Genomic DNA, 17,353 nt, shown 5'->3' on the forward strand with positions numbered 1-17,353 from the left:
TTGCCCGCAGCACATTTATATAGGTATTGTACCCCCAGCGCAATCATATGCCCCCCCCCCCCAGCACATGTGTATATATATTTTCCCCTGAAGCACTATTATAAGCCCCCGGAAGCGCTATGAATGAAAAGTATTCTAACAGCAGCAGGAAGCCGGACGGCCCAATGCGCTGCTGAAAGAATATTTGTCCATATACTATCCATATGTCTGGCCCCCATAGCGCTTCTATAATCATACGCCTCCGCAGCTCTATGAATGACAAGTATTCTTACAGCAGCGCATTGGGCCGGCCGGCTTCCTACTGCTGATGGATTACTTTTCCTTCATATCGCTACGGGGGGAAAATATATATACACATGTGCTGCAGGGGACAATACCTATATAAATGCGCCGTGGGGGGCATATGATTGCGCTGCGGGGACAATACCTGTATAAATGTGCTGCAGGGGGCAAGATATATAGAAGCGCTGCGGGAGCCTGACATATTACCCCCCCCCCCCCCCCCCGAGCTAATCTATATATATCTATATTTCCCCATCGCAGCTCTTCTATTTCAAAGCCCCGCCGGGAGCCCTGAATGGCTCCTCAGTATCGGCCATTCAGGGCTCCCGGCGGGGAATTTAAAAATGAAAGTAAAAGTACACTGTACATCGCTGGCGAGAAGCATGCCGCCCGCTCCCCTGCTTAATAACTTCTTAATAACTCCCTCAGCCCCTGTACTACTACCCCCAACATGGATCAGACCCTGTAGTAGTACAAGCACTAATGTTGTCTGAATTTACAGAGACAGACGGCTGTGTGATTGCAGCCTTTCAACATGTTACATTGTACAACTTTTTTAAATTCTTTTTGACCCATAAATCTAAATCTGTTCTGTGTGTTTGCTTCTCACTTTCCTATCTTTAATTGGATGTTTCTGTAATCATCTTGGCAATACAGAATAAATTTCATGCGACAGATTTAAACCCGTGCGACACAAAAAAAAAAACTGAGACGGGTGACAGATTTGTAAATCAGGGGGGAAAAAATCAGAGTAAAAAGAAAAACACTCCACATTAAACACTCGGGATTTAGTAAATCAGGGCCATTGTGTGTTATGAGTGGGTGGAGACTATCTGCTATGATGTCTCCCATACATACATTATGTAAATTCAACCGCACATGAATAACAACACCCAGCAAATTCCACCGTTTCATTACTTATTTAACCCCTTCCTCTGTTATGTTTTCTGGACCTTAAAGGGGTACTCCAGTGAAAAACTTTTTTATTTTATCAACTGGTGCCAGAAAGTTAAACAGATTTGTAAATTACTTCTACATAAAAATCTTAATCCTTCCAGTACTTATCAGCTGCCGTATGCTCCACAGGAAGTTGTGTAATTCTGGAATTCTGCATGCTGGGAGTTGTAGTTTTGCAACAGCTGGAGGCACACTGTTTAGAAAACACTGGCATAAGCATTATAGTACCTTAAATATGGGGCTCTGGTGCGCCATTCATCAATTTTATTGATATGCAAATTAGGCCGTTTGATGCTTCCATGGCGTTCCTTTACCAATATGGCTGCCCGCTCGCTCTTGAACACTGAGCCGCCCCTCAGCAGTGACGTAACTCAAGACCTGAAGCAATGTTGTGCGCTAAACTTCCTCTAGAACAGTGTAAGAGACTGATAAAAATCGTACAGAAAACCTTTAAAAGGGGTATTCCAGGAAACAACTCAACTGGCTCCAGAAAGTTAAACAGATTTGTAAATTATTTCTATAAAAAAAAAAATATTAAACCTTCCAATAATTATCAGCTGCTGAAGCCGAGTTGTTCTTTTCTGTCTGGCAACAGTGCTCTCTGCTGACATCTCTGCTTGTCTCGGGAACTGCACAGAGTAGAAGAGGTTTGCTATGGGGATTTGCTTCTACTCTGGACAGCTCCCGAGACAGGTGTCATCAGAGAGCACTTAGACAGAAAAGGACAACTCAACTTTAGCAGCTCATAAGTACTGAAAGGATTAATAATTTTTAATAGAAGTAATTTACAAATCTGTTTAACATTCTGGAGCCAGTGTGTGTGTGTGTGTATATATGTTTTTTTTCCTGGATAAACCCTTTAAGGCTGGGTTCACACTACGTTTTGTCCCATACGGGAGCGCATACAGCAGGAGGGAGCTAAAAGCTCGCGCTCCCGTATGTGACCGTATGCGCTCCCGTATGTCATTCATTTCAATGAGCCGACCGGAGTGAAACGTTCGGTCCGGTCGGCTCATTTTTGCGCCGTATGCGCTTTTACAACCGGACCTAAAACCGTGGTTGACCACAGTTTTAGGTCCGGTTGTAAAAGCGCATACGGCGCAAAAATGAGCCGACCGGACCGAACGTTTCACTCCGGTCGGCTCATTGAAATGAATGACATACAGGAGCGCATACGGTCACATACGGGAGCGCGAGCTTTTAGCTCCCTCCTGCCGTATGCGCTCCCGTATGGGACAAAACGTAGTGTGAACCCAGCCTTACAATGAATGATCCTTCTCACTATAAGCATGAAAGCAAGCAGAGATTGTGAAAACGTAAGAGATGACACAAAAGTCTACTGGATACATTTCATTGTCTATAGATAAAGCTTTATTTACCCAGCAGTAGATATAAATATGAATATCCAGATATGGAGGTTGTGCTGAGCTGCACGTCCGGGACCAGACTCCTGATCTCTTTACATATATAGGTTCTTTATTGTGCTTATAATCTGGGAGGAGATTATATTCTGTGATGGCTCCGCCTCCTGTGAAGGTATCGGATGGACATGATTCCATACAGACAGTGGCCTTATTGTGATGGTGGCGCCGGTGAGTACTCACATATACCTGTATACTGTCAGTCTAATATCAGCCAGGGCTTGTGTGACAGCAGCTTCATCTGTTTCCGGTTTCCTTGCACTTTATCCACCAGGGAGTTTCCTTCAGCCGGGACAAGAGATTCATCCTGCTGCTCACAAGTGTCCCTGAGAAAGACCACAAGGTCACTATGATGTCACACTGCACTGTCCTATGATGTCACACTGCACTGTCCTATGATGTCACACTGCACTGTCCTATGATGTCACACTGCACTGTCCTATGATGTCACACTGCACTGTCCTATGATGTCACACTGCACTGTCCTATGATGTCACACTGCTCTGTCCTATGATGTCACACTGCCCTGTCCTATGATGTCACACTGCCCTGTCCTATGATGTCACACTGCCCTGTCCTATGATGTCACACTGCCCTGTCCTATGATGTCACACTGCTCTGTCCTATGATGTCACACTGCTCTGTCCTATGATGTCACACTGCTCTGTCCTATGATGTCACACTGCACTGTCCTATGATGTCACACTGCTCTGTCCTATGATGTCACACTGCCCTGTCCTATGATGTCACACTGCCCTGTCCTATGATGTCACACTGCCCTGTCCTATGATGTCACACTGCACTGTCCTATGATGTCACACTGCTCTGTCCTATGATGTCACACTGCTCTGTCCTATGATGTCACACTGCACTGCTGCTCTGTCCTATGATGTCACACTGCTCTGTCCTATGATGTCACACTGCTCTGTCCTATGATGTCACACTGCACTGCTGCTCTGTCCTATGATGTCACACTACACTGCTACTCTGTCCTATGATGTCACACTGCACTGTTGCCCTGTCCTATGATGTCACACTACACTGTTGCCCTGTCCTATGATGTCACACTGCACTGCTGCTCTGTCCTATGATGTCACACTACACTGCTGCTCTCTCCTATGTCCCACTGCACTGCTACTCTGTCCTATGATGTCACACTGCACTGTTGCCCTGTCCTATGATGTCACACTACACTGTTGCTCTGTCCTATGATGTCACACTGCACTGCTGCTCTGTCCTATGATGTCATACTGCTCTGCCCTATGATGTCACAATGCACTGCTGCTCTGTCCTATGATGTCACACTACACTGCTGTTCTGTCCTATGATGTCACACTGCACTGCTGCTCTGTCCTATGATGTCACACTACACTGCTGCTCTGTCCTATGATGTCACACTACACTGCTGCTCTGTCCTATGATGTCACACTGCACTGCTGCTCTGTCCTATGATGTCACACTGCACTGCTGCTCTGTCCTATGACACACTGCACTGCTGCTCTGTCCTATGATGTCACACTGCACTGCTGCTCTGTCCTATGATGTCACACTACACTGCTGTTCTGTCCTATGATGTCACACTGCACTGCTGCTCTGTCCTATGATGTCACACTACACTGCTGCTCTGTCCTATGATGTCACACTACACTGCTGCTCTGTCCTATGATGTCACACTGCACTGCTGTTCTGTCCTATGATGTCACACTGCACTGCTGCTCTGTCCTATGATGTCACACTACACTGCTGCTCTGTCCTATGATGTCACACTACACTGCTGCTCTGTCCTATGATGTCACACTGCACTGCTGTTCTGTCCTATGATGTCACACTGCACTGCTGCTCTGTCCTATGATGTCACACTACACTGCTGCTCTGTCCTATGATGTCACACTACACTGCTGCTCTGTCCTATGATGTCACACTGCACTGCTGCTCTGTCCTATGATGTCACACTGCACTGCTGCTCTGTCCTATGATGACACACTGCACTGCTGCTCTGTCCTATGATGTCACACTGCACTGCTGCTCTGTCCTATGATGTCACACTACACTGCTGTTCTGTCTTATGATGTCACACTGCACTGCTGCTCTGTCCTATGATGTCACACTACACTGCTGCTCTGTCCTATGATGTCACACTACACTGCTGCTCTGTCCTATGATGTCACACTACACTGCTGCTCTGTCCTATGATGTCACACTGCACTGCTGCTCTGTCCTATGATGTCACACTGCACTGCTGCTCTGTCCTATGATGACACACTGCACTGCTGCTCTGTCCTATGATGTCACACTGCACTGCTGCTCTGTCCTATGATGTCACACTGCACTGCTGCTCTGTCCTATGATGTCACACTGTACTGCTGCTCTGTCCTATGATGTCACATTACACTGCTGCTCTGTCCTATGATGTCACACTACACTGCTGCACTGTCCTATGTCACACTGCACTGCTCTGTCCTATGGCACACTACACTGCTGCTCTGTCCTATGATGTCACACTGCACTGCTGCTCTGTCCTATGTCACACTGCACTGCTGCTCTGTCCTATGATGTCACACTGCACTGCTGCTCTATCCTATGATGTCACACTGTACTGCTGCTCTATCCTATGATGTCACACTACACTGCTGCTCTATCCTATGATGTCACACAGTACTGCTGTTCTTTCCTATGATGTCACACTACACAGCTGCCCTGTCCTATGATGTCCCACTACACTGCTGCTCTGTCCTATGATGTCACACTGCACTGCTGCTCTGTCCTATGATGTCACACTGCACTGCTGTTCTGTCCTATGATGTCACACTGCACTGCTGTTCTGTCCTATGATGTCACACTGCACTGCTGCTCTGTCCTATGATGTCACACTACACTGCTGCTCTGTCCTATGATGTCACACTGCACTGCTGCTCTGTCCTATGATGTCACACTGCACTGCTGCTCTGTCCTATGATGACACACTGCACTGCTGCTCTGTCCTATGATGTCACACTGCACTGCTGCTCTGTCCTATGATGTCACACTACACTGCTGCTCTGTCCTATGATGTCACACTACACTGCTGCTCTGTCCTATGATGTCACACTACACTGCTGCTCTGTCCTATGATGTCACACTGCACTGCTGCTCTGTCCTATGATGTCACACTGCACTGCTGCTCTGTCCTATGATGACACACTGCACTGCTGCTCTGTCCTATGATGTCACACTGCACTGCTGCTCTGTCCTATGATGTCACACTGCACTGCTGCTCTGTCCTATGATGTCACACTGTACTGCTGCTCTGTCCTATGATGTCACATTACACTGCTGCTCTGTCCTATGATGTCACACTACACTGCTGCACTGTCCTATGTCACACTGCACTGCTCTGTCCTATGGCACACTACACTGCTGCTCTGTCCTATGATGTCACACTACACTGCTGCTCTGTCCTATGATGTCACACTGCACTGCTGCTCTGTCCTATGTCACACTGCACTGCTGCTCTGTCCTATGATGTCACACTGCACTGCTGCTCTATCCTATGATGTCACACTGTACTGCTGCTCTATCCTATGATGTCACACTACACTGCTGCTCTATCCTATGATGTCACACAGTACTGCTGTTCTTTCCTATGATGTCACACTACACAGCTGCCCTGTCCTATGATGTCCCACTACACTGCTGCTCTGTCCTATGATGTCACACTGCACTGCTGCTCTGTCCTATGATGTCACACTGCACTGCTGTTCTGTCCTATGATGTCACACTGCACTGCTGTTCTGTCCTATGATGTCACACTGCACTGCTGCTCTGTCCTATGATGTCACACTGCACTGCTACTCTGTCCTATGATGTCACACTGCACTGCTGCTCTGTCCTATGATGTCACACTGCACTGCTGTTCTGTCCTATGATGTCACACTGCACTGCTGTCCGGTCCTATGATGTCACACTACACTGCTGTTCTGTCCTATGATGTCACACTGCACTGCTGCTCTGTCCTATGATGTCACACAGCTCTGTCCTATGATGTCGCACTGCACTGCTACTCTGTCCTATGATGTCACATTACACTGCTGCTCTGTCCTATGATGTCACACTACACTGCTGCACTGTCCTATGTCACACTGCACTGCTCTGTCCTATGATGTCACACTACACTGCTGTTCTGTCCTATGATGTCACACTGCTCTGCTGTTCTGTCCTATAATGTCCCACTGCACTGTTGCTGTCCTATGATGTCACACTGCACTGCTGTTCTGTCCTATAATGTCACACTACACTGCTGCTCTGTCCTATGATGTCACACTGCACTGCTGCACTGTCCTATGTCACACTGCTCTGTCCTATGATGTCACACTACACTGCTGTTCTATCCTATGATGTCACACTGCTCTGCTGCTCTGTCCTATGATGTCACACTGCACTGCTGTTCTGTCCTTTAATGTCCTACTGCACTGCACTGTCCTATGATGTCACACTGCACTGCTGCTCTATCCTATGATGTCACACTGCACTGCTGTTCTGTCCTATAATGTCCCACTGCACTGCACTGTCCTATGATGTCACACTGCACTGCTGCTCTATCCTATGATGTCACACTGCACTGCTGCTCTGTCCTATAATGTCACACTACACTGCTGCTCTGTCCTATAATGTCACACTACACTGCTGCTCTGTCCTATGATGTCACACTACACTGCTGCTCTGTCCTATGATGTCACACTACACTGCTGCTCTGTCCTATGATGTCACACTGCACTGCTGCTCTGTCCTATGATGTCACACTGCACTGCTGCTCTGTCCTATGATGTCACACTGCACTGCTGCTCTGTCCTATGATGTCACTCTGCACTGCTGTTCTGTCCTGATGTCACACTGCACTGCTGCTCTGTCCTATGATGTCACACTGCACTGCTGCTCTGTCCTATGATGTCACACTGCACTGCTGCTCTGTCCTATGATGTCACACTGCACTGCTGTTCTGTCCTGATGTCACACTGTACTGCTGCTCTGTCCTATGATGTCACACTGCACTGCTGTTCTGTCCTGATGTCACACTGTACTGCTGCTCTGTCCTATGATGTCACACTACACTGCTGCTCTGTCCTATGATGTCACACTGCACTGTTGCTCTGTCCTATGATGTCACACTACACTGCTGCTCTGTCCTATGATGTCACACTGCACTGTTGCTCTGTCCTATGATGTCACACTGCACTGTTGCTCTGTCCTATGATGTCACACTGCACAGTTGCTGTCCTATGATGTCAGACTGCACTGCTGCTCTGTCCTATGATGTCAGACTGCACTGCTGCTCTGTCCTATGATGTCACACTGCACTGTTGCTCTGTCCTATGATGTCACACTGCACTGCTGCTCTGTCCTATGATGTCACACTGCACTGCTGCTCTGTCCTATGTCACACTGCACTGCTGCTCTGTCCTATGTCACACTACACTGCTGTTCTGTCCTATGATGTCACACTGCTCTGCTGTTCTGTCCTATAATGTCCCACTGCACTGTTGCTCTGTTCTATGATGTCACACTGCACTGCTGTTCTGTCCTATAATGTCACACTACACTGCTGCTCTGTCCTATGATGTCACACTGCACTGCTGCTCTGTCCTATGTCACACTGCACTGCTGCTCTGTCCTATGATGTCACACTACACTGCTGCTCTGTCCTATGATGTCACACTACACTGCTGCTCTGTCCTATGATGTCACACTGCACTGCTACTCTGTCCTATGATGTCACACTACACTGCTGTTCTATCCTATGATGTCACACTGCTCTGCTGCTCTGTCCTATGATGTCACACTGCACTGCTGTTCTGTCCTATAATGTCCTACTGCACTGCACTGTCCTATGATGTCACACTGCACTGCTGCTCTATCCTATGATGTCACACTGCACTGCTGCTCTGTCCTATAATGTCACACTACACTGCTGCGTCCTATGATGTCACACTGCACTGCTGCTCTGTCCTATGATGTCACACTGCACTGCTGCTCTGTCCTATGATGTCACACTGCATTGCTGTTCTGTCCTGATGTCACACTGTACTGCTGCTCTGTCCTATGATGTCACACTGTACTGCTGCTCTGTCCTATGATGTCACACTGCACTGCTGCTCTGTCCTATGATGTCACACTGCACTGCTGCTCTGTCCTATGATGTCACACTGCACTGCTGCTCTGTCCTGATGTCACACTGTACTGCTGCTCTGTCCTATGATGTCACACTGCACTGCTGCTCTGTCCTATGATGTCACACTGCACTGCTACTCTGTCCTATGATGTCACACTGCACTGCTACTCTGTCCTATGATGTCACACTGCACTGCTACTCTGTCCTATGATGTCACACTACACTGCTGCTCTGTCCTATGATGTCACACTGCACTGTTGCTCTGTCCTATGATGTCACACTACACTGCTGCTCTGTCCTATGATGTCACACTGCACCACAAGCTCAAACAATACACATAATTCAGAAGTTGACTGGATATTATGGGCCTGTACAGAGAAGCCTAACTTCACTTCATCGCTGCTACGTGTGGACGGCCATTATGACCTATGACCTGTACAGTGGCCGTATATTTGTCTTCTCTATAATAAGTAACCAGTGAGTGGCAGATTCCTCCAGCATCGGGCACCAGGAGGCCTTGGGCCGTCACACGTTCAACAACTAATGATCGTCATTAATAACCATCACGATCACCGTCCCCGGCCGCTCTGTGGGAGAATATCGATCGGTGAATATGTAAGAATATGTGCAGGAGGAAATAACAGGACAAACGAGGGAACGTGTGCGAATGTATGATCATCATCCTCCACGCACAGCCGTCTATTATAGTGTATACCCCTGAGCCCCATTATATAGGACACATATACTGTACCTCCATATACAGCACTGATCACATGACCCGGCTGTAGTGTGGTCGTACTCACCGTTTATCCAGTGTAGTGAATTCCGCCCTCAGCATGTCCGGGGTCAGCCACACTTTGGAGTCTACATCATCTCCGTCTCTGATAAAGACAAACACAAGATGGGTCAGTGTTTCCCAAACAGGGTGCCTCCTGCTGTTGCAAAACTACAACTTAATTTAGCCAAACAACAAGAACGGCAAAACAATACGTGCCGTATGTAGGTCCCGGGGGTACCAATATATAGCCAAAAACAAAGAGACCCACAATACTAATATTATTTCAAAAAGTATAACAATCTTTATTAGACAATAAAAAACAGTTTTAAAAAATTAGTAAAAGGCAGAGGATGACCTTACGCAGGAGACAACAGGTGCCAGTGGACCTGGTATGGGTAATGTAGGTATTCAGTGAAGAGCATACATAATATAAGGCTGGCGTAGCTGCATGCTTATAATATCGTAACAATAGATATAATATCTAACATACATTGAGGTAACATAGGGAGCAGCAATGCAATATAACAAACATAAATAGGAAATACCTAAAAAAGACTACCTATCATATACCCAAAGGCCAGGAGCACCAAGCACCAACACCCCAACGCACGTTTCGCGTATGGGCTTCGTCACACGCCCCCTGACGAAGCCCATACGCGAAACGTGCGTTGGGGTGTTGGTGCTTGGTGCTCCTGGCCTTTGGGTATATGACAGGTAGTCTTTTTTAGGTATTTCCTATTTATGTTTGTTATATTGCATTGCTGCTCCCTATGTTACCTCAATGTATGTTAGATATTATATCTATTGTTACGATATTATAAGCATGCAGCTACGCCAGCCTTATATTATGTATGCTCTTCACTGAATACCTACATTACCCATACCAGGTCCACTGGCACCTGTTGTCTCCTGCGTAAGGTCATCCTCTGCCATTTACTAAAACTACAACTTCCAGCATGCCCAGACCAACCGGGGTGCCCTGACCAGCATGCCCGGACAAACAGGGTGCCTCCAGCTGTTGCAAAACATCAACTCCCAGCATGCCCAGACCAACCAGGGTGCCCCCAACCAGCATGCCTGGCAAACAGGGTGCCTACAGCTGTTGCAAAACTACAACTCCCAGCAAGCCCAGATCAACCAGCGTGCCCTGACCAGCATGCCCGGACCAACAGGGTGCCTCCGGCTGTTGCAAAACTACAACTCCCAGCATGCCCAGACCAACCAGGAGGCCCAGACCAGCATACCGTGCAAACAGGGTGCCTTCAGCTGTAGCAAAACTACAATTCCCAGCAAGCCCAGACCAACCTGGGTGCCCCGACAAGCATGCCCGGCAAACAGGGTGCCTCCAGCTGTTGCAAAATTACAACTCCCAGCATGCCTAGACCAACCAGGGTGCCCCGACCAGCATGCCCGGCAAACAGGGTGCCTCCAGCTGTTGCAAAACTACAACTCCCAGCATGCCCAGACCAACCAGGAGGCCCCGACCAGCATGCCTGGCAAACAGGGTGCCTCCAGCTGTTGCAAAACTACAACTCCCAGCAAGCCCAGACCAACCAGGGTGCCCCGACCAGCATGCTCGGCAAACAGGGTGCCTCCAGCTGTTGCAAAATTACAACTCCCAGCATGCCCAGACCAACCAGGGTGCCATGACCAGCATGCCAGGCCAAACAGGGTGCCTCCAGCTGTTGCAAAACTACAACTCCCAGCATGCCCAGACCAACCAGGGTGCCCTGACCAGCATGCCAGGCCAAACAGTGTGCCTCCAGCTGTTGCAAAACTACAACTCCCAGCATGCCTGGACAGCCGTTGGCTGTCCGGGCATGCTGGGAGTTGTAGTTTTGCAACAGCAGAGGCACCCTGGTTGGGAAACCCCGAGATGGGTGAATGTGAAGAGGATGATGGACTCACTCAGGTCTGCAGGGTTGTATTGCTCTATTGGTATTTCCTATCAGTTATCATAGTCCAGCAGATATTTACTCTCTACTCACAGGTCGTGACCCCGCACCAAAGGTCATACATATACAGGGTGAATGATCCAGGGCTGGAGCGGTCAGGTTGATATCACTTTCTGCACCGGACCCTCATGTCAGAGACAACTGGGGGACATACAAGTATAGGAGACCTTATTGATCCACAGAAATGGACGAGCGATCTCTGGTTTGTCCAGCGCAGAACATAAGATGTGGATATTTGCAGACGCAGCGTTATACGTGACAGACTCCATCCCTGGCAGCACTGAGGAAGAAGACCAAGTGCGGCACAACAGCGTCTCTGACATAAGAAGCCACAATAGGGTCAGTGTCCTACATCTGCATCATATAACTAAAAAGAAGATCTGAGAGGAGTAATGTGATCGTGTCCATCAGCGGCTCGAACACTGATCAAACCTATAGGACAGGGGTCTCCCTGACCTCCCAAAAATCATACAGGGGGAGTGCAGTCCTCCTGACTCCTCTGTCCTCCTCCTCCAGACTCCTCTGTCCTCCTCCTCCAGACCCCTCTGTCCTCCTCCTCCACACCCCTCTGTCCTCCTCCTCCACACCCCTCTGTCCTCCTCCTCCACACCCCTCTGTCCTCCTCCTCCACACCCCTCTGTCCTCCTCCTCCACACCCCTCTGTCCTCCTCCTCCACACCCCTCTGTCCTCCTCCTCCAGACCCCTCTGTCCTCCTCCTCCAGACCCCTCTGTCCTCCTCCTCCAGACCCCTCTCTCCTCCAGACCCCTCTGTCCTCCTCCTCCAGACCCCTCTCTCCTCCAGACCCCTCTGTCCTCCTCCTCCACACCCCTCTGTCCTCCTCCTCCACACCCCTCTGTCCTCCTCCTCCACACCCCTCTGTCCTCCTCCTCCACACCCCTCTGTCCTCCTCCTCCACACCCCTCTGTCCTCCTCCTCCACACCCCTCTGTCCTCCTCCTCCACACCCCTCTGTCCTCCTCCTCCACACCCCTCTGTCCTCCTCCTCCACACCCCTCTGTCCTCCTCCTCCAGACCCCTCTCTCCTCCAGACCCCTCTGTCCTCCTCCTCCAGACCCCTCTCTCCTCCTCCTCCAGACTCCTGTCTCCTCCTCCTCCAGACTCCTCTGTCCTCCTCCCTCCAGACTCCTGTCCCCTCCTCCAGACTCCTCTGTTCTCCTCCCTCCAGACTCCTGTCCCCTCCTCCAGACTACTCTGTCCTCCTCCCTCCAGACTCCTGTCCCCTCCTCCAGACTCCTCTGTCCTCCTCCCTCCAGACTCCTGTCCCCTCCTCCAGACTCCTCTGTCCTCCTCCCTCCAGACTCCAGTCCCCTCCTCCAGACTCCTCTGTCCCCTCAGACTCCTCTGTCACCTCCAGGCCCTGTTAAACCTCAGTTCTGCCTCAGAACCTTCTTTCCCCCCAAGCATTGCTTATCTTCAAGAACCAAAGGATCCAGCTGGATGCCAGGCAGAGGACGCAGCCTCTCAGACTCTGGACCTTGTATGTGTAGAGGGAAATTTTAGCAGGCACCGATTTAACCCTTTACTAGCATCGCATGAATGTCCTTGTATGAAGCTCAGCCTTTGGATGTTTTCTCAGCTCTGACTTTACTATCCCCCATGCTGCCGTCTCTTCATCATGGTTCCTCTGGGCTGAGATACAAGTATAATCGCTTGTTTACAGGCAGCGGAAGCTTCTTCTGGCCCCGGCACTTTTACTCTTTCCCATGAAAACATTAATGAGACTTGGAGTCATTTCCTGCCCCCCAATCACTTGTTATCCCTGATCCATCACTGGAGGTTCAGCATTGTGCACATTACAGCCCCAGCAGAGGGTCCTGGGTCTACACTTAGGGAACTTCCACTGTCAGAAACCTTTTAGCATCCATCATTTTAGGATTGAGGGCGTCCTCTTGTGTTCATGTACAGCGGCATCTGAGGCGACACTGAGAAGAATCGCTCATTTCTTACACAGTATATAAGGAGCTTAGATGTGGCTTTTTGATGTGCCATGACTAAGAAACATATGGTTCGAAACGCGTTGGCGTTTCATCTATGCTTTTAATTCTTACCATCTCATTGATTTTTAAAGGATGAAATACATTTTTTGTGTTTTTATACCGTCATTCTATATTTATCGGGGGAGCTGGATTTCCTTTTCCTTCCTGGATTCTACTGACAATGAGAAGAGCCACAGCGAATGCAGCACTCACCTTGGCGCAATATTTTCCTTGTCCTCTGCCGGTAAGCCGCTCAGAGCTGGAGGGGCGCTCACTGGGAGCAAATCCACATTGAAGGGGTCACACCTGAGGACATCAATGATACAGTCTGGTTAATACCTGGGCGAGGGGCAGCACTGGCTGCAGAAGGGACCCTTCTATTCATTAAAAAGGAGCGTAGTATGATCACATGACACAGGTGCCACAACCAATGAGACGTCACTGCCAACCCGCCACATAGTCAGGACAAGGACTGACATACTGATTCCTTACCAGCGGGGGCGCCAGCCATCAGAAGCAGGGAGGGAGATGGACAGGGACACTGTTGGGAACTTCTTCCAGCCCATGACTCCTCGAATAATCTCCTACAAATACAGCAGATATTAAGATGGGAGACTCAGTATGGTATCTCCTGTACACTGTGCAATAAAGTCTGCTTTGTACAAAAAAAAAAAAACATATTATGGGTAGGGTCACACGGAATGGATCCGCAGCTTATTTTATGCTGCGGATCTGCTGATGACCCAACTCTATATTGTGCCTCCAGCTGTTCCCGTGTGCTGCTCCGAGTCACCATGCGTACTAGTAGACATCGCAGAGCTGCCGCGATGTCCGAGTACACTGCGCATGCGTGCAATGACTCGCAAGTCCCTGTGTGGCTGCCCGGAGCGGCGCATTGCTGCTGCCAGCAGCACTAAGGAGGGAACAGCTGGAGGCACAATATAGGGTCAGCTCATCGGGGGATCCGCAGCGTAAAATACGCTGCATATCTGTTCAGTGTGACCCTACCCTATAACAACAATAACCCTGGTAAATACTGGTACCTTCTGCCCTGAGCTTCCGCTGCTCTCGTGTTGGGATGAGTACTTGGGCAGCGGGCACAGGTGATATTCCAGGTCCACTTCGGAGTATGAGAGGGGTCTCTTAAAGGCCAGAAGTCCAGGAGCTGGATTCTGGAAAACAAGAAGAAAGTATAAACCTGTGACCCCAATATGCAAAAACATCGGTGAAGAGGCAAATACTTAAAGTGGTACTCCACTCCTAGATATGTTTGGATAGGGGATAACATGACTGATGGCGGGGGGCACGGCCGCTGGGACCCTCCGCGATCTCCGGGCCAGTGCTGCAGTATTCTAAACACGGAAGCCTGGGGCCAGCGTTTCGTGACGTCCCACCATGCCCCCTCCATTCATGTCTATGGGAGGGGGCGTGACGGCTAGTACAGAGCCGTCACGCCCCCTCCCATAGAACCTAATGGAGGGGGCGTGACGTCACAAACACGGAATCCCCGGGCTTCAGTGTTTGGAGTGCCGCAGTGCCGTCCCGGAGATTGCGGGGGTCCCAGCAGCCAGGCAACCCACGATCAGACATGTTATCCCCTATCCAACATGTCTCGGGGTGGAGGACCCCTTTCAACATCTTACTGCCATTGAAAAGAACCATTCACTGTTTACATCCAGAGCAGTGGTCTTAAACCTTGGCCCTCCAGATGTTGAAAAACTTCAACTTCCAGCATGCCCGGACAGCCGTTGGCTGTCCGGGCATGCTGGAAGTTGAAGTTTTGCAACATCTGGAGGGCCACAGTTTGAGACCACTGATTCAAAGAAAAAGAAAAAAAAACTTTCTCTGACCTATTTCTGCTCACACAACTGAGGGTGTGTTACAATGTAGCAGTGCAGGTAATAACTCTACCAGTCCTGGGCTCCGGGCTGACGGGTGTCATCTGTATCTGCACCTATAATATCTGTTATCTAGAAGTATATACAGAGAATGGCCGGTCCCATTACTCATCTCTTCATACATCAGGACAATCCTTTTTTCCGATGTTTGGACTGAGAGGATTATCAATGACATAGGAGCTGACAGCTGAGAGCGCGTCTGGCAATAGCTGCTGCACGAGCCAGGAAAATATCATCTAAATGGAAAAAGTTGCGACAAATTGTTCCAGGTAACATCTGGATGTCTGAAAAATGAGACTACGGACTGGATTCATCAAAAGATCCTGAAGACACAACGTTACCTCCTCCATATATAATAATAGACAGGAATATAACCTCTCCCATATATAATAATAGACAGGAATATAACCTCCCCCATACATACTAATAGACAGGAATATAACCTCCCCCATATATAATAATAGACAGGAATATAACCTCCCCCATATATACTAATAGACAGGAATGTTACCTCCCCCATACATAATAATAGACAGGAATATAACCTCCCCCATATATAATAATAGACAGGAATATAACCTCCCCCATATATAATAATAGACAGGAATATATCCTCCCCCATATATAATAATAGACAGGAATGTCACCTCCCCCATATATAATAATAGACAGGAATGTCACCCCCCCCATATATAATAATAGACAGGAATATAACCTCCCCCATATATAATAATAGACAGGAATATAACCTCCCCCATATATAATAATAGACAGGAATGTCGCCTCCCCCATATATAATAATAGACAGGAATGTCACCTCCCCCATATGTAATAATAGACAGGAATATAACCTCCCCCATATATAATAATAGACAGGAATGTCGCCTCCCCCATATATAATAATAGACAGGAATGTCAACTCCCCCATATATAATAATAGACAGGAATGTCACCTCCCCCATATATAATAATAGACAGGAATGTCACCTCCCCCATATATAATAATAGACAGGAATGTCACCTCCCCCATATGTAATAATAGACAGGAATGTCACCTCCCCCATATATAATAATAGACAGGAATGTCACCTCCCCCATATGTAATAATAGACAGGAATGTCACCTCCCCCATATGTAATAATAGACAGGAATGTCACCTACCCCATATATATATATATATATATATATATATATATATAAAATATACATGACTGTACAGGAGCCCTTATATATATATATATATATATATATATATATATATATATACACACACAGGAGTGTCACCTTCATCCATATACAGTTCTCCCCCATATATAATCATATACCCTTCTGGGCCCCTGCTATTGACAAGCTATAGGGGCATAAGACTACACTCACAAACACATGCATTGGATGGAAATTTGGGGGGTCCAGCAATGTCTCTGGTGGTCTCAGCAGCATCTGGACTCCTGCACTCTCCTCTTCTAGTTCTGGACGGGAGGCATCAGGCTGCGGGGTCATGTCTGGCATCAGTTCATCCTGCGGACAGAGGACACAGCTTCACCTCCAATACACATCAATATGGATGATGTTCCTCAGTGTGGAGCACTATGCAGAGTAACTGGTGTTACCTCGGCTCCTCTCCTCAGTGGTCTCACAAGATGGCGGGGATGGTACATGGAGGACGAATCATAGCTCCTCACTGGCTGATACCCCATCAATCTGAAGTGTTGGGGAACCTGAGAAGACATCAGCAGAGGTGTTCAGTGTAGGTTAGTACATGAAGTAGTGTACAGTATACAGGGCAGTGTAGGTTAGTACATGAAGTAGTGTACAGTATACAGGGCAGTGTAGGTCAGTACATGAAGTAGTGTACAGTATACAGGGCAGTGTAGGTTAGTACATGAAGTAGTGTACAGTATACAGGGCAGTGTAGGTTA

The 17,353-nt window shown here is 48.4% G+C and overlaps 1 protein-coding gene across 3 annotated transcripts in view; it reads right to left on the reverse strand.

The window, feature by feature from the left end:
- Positions 1-2,591: 2,591 nt before the first annotated feature.
- The window catches only part of CFAP221 (cilia and flagella associated protein 221), a 58,512-nt gene continuing 43,750 nt past the window's right edge, over positions 2,592-17,353 (reverse strand). For 2 of the 3 annotated variants that reach the window (XM_056535190.1, XM_056535189.1), the window contains exons 18-24: positions 17,045-17,152; positions 16,812-16,952; positions 14,580-14,708; positions 14,029-14,120; positions 13,750-13,842; positions 9,609-9,686; positions 2,592-2,986 (exon numbers count right to left, since the gene is read on the reverse strand). In XM_056535190.1, coding sequence (XP_056391165.1) covers positions 2,860-2,986; positions 9,609-9,686; positions 13,750-13,842; positions 14,029-14,120; positions 14,580-14,708; positions 16,812-16,952; positions 17,045-17,152 — 768 coding nt within the window. In that variant the 3' untranslated portion in view covers positions 2,592-2,859. The remainder of the gene's footprint in view (positions 2,987-9,608; positions 9,687-13,749; positions 13,843-14,028; positions 14,121-14,579; positions 14,709-16,811; positions 16,953-17,044; positions 17,153-17,353) is intronic. The other variant, XM_056535191.1, reaches the window with a different exon arrangement.

The sequence above is a fragment of the Hyla sarda genome, chromosome 8 (genome assembly GCF_029499605.1).
Source record: "Hyla sarda isolate aHylSar1 chromosome 8, aHylSar1.hap1, whole genome shotgun sequence".
In the NCBI taxonomy this organism is placed as follows: Eukaryota; Metazoa; Chordata; class Amphibia; order Anura; family Hylidae; genus Hyla; species Hyla sarda.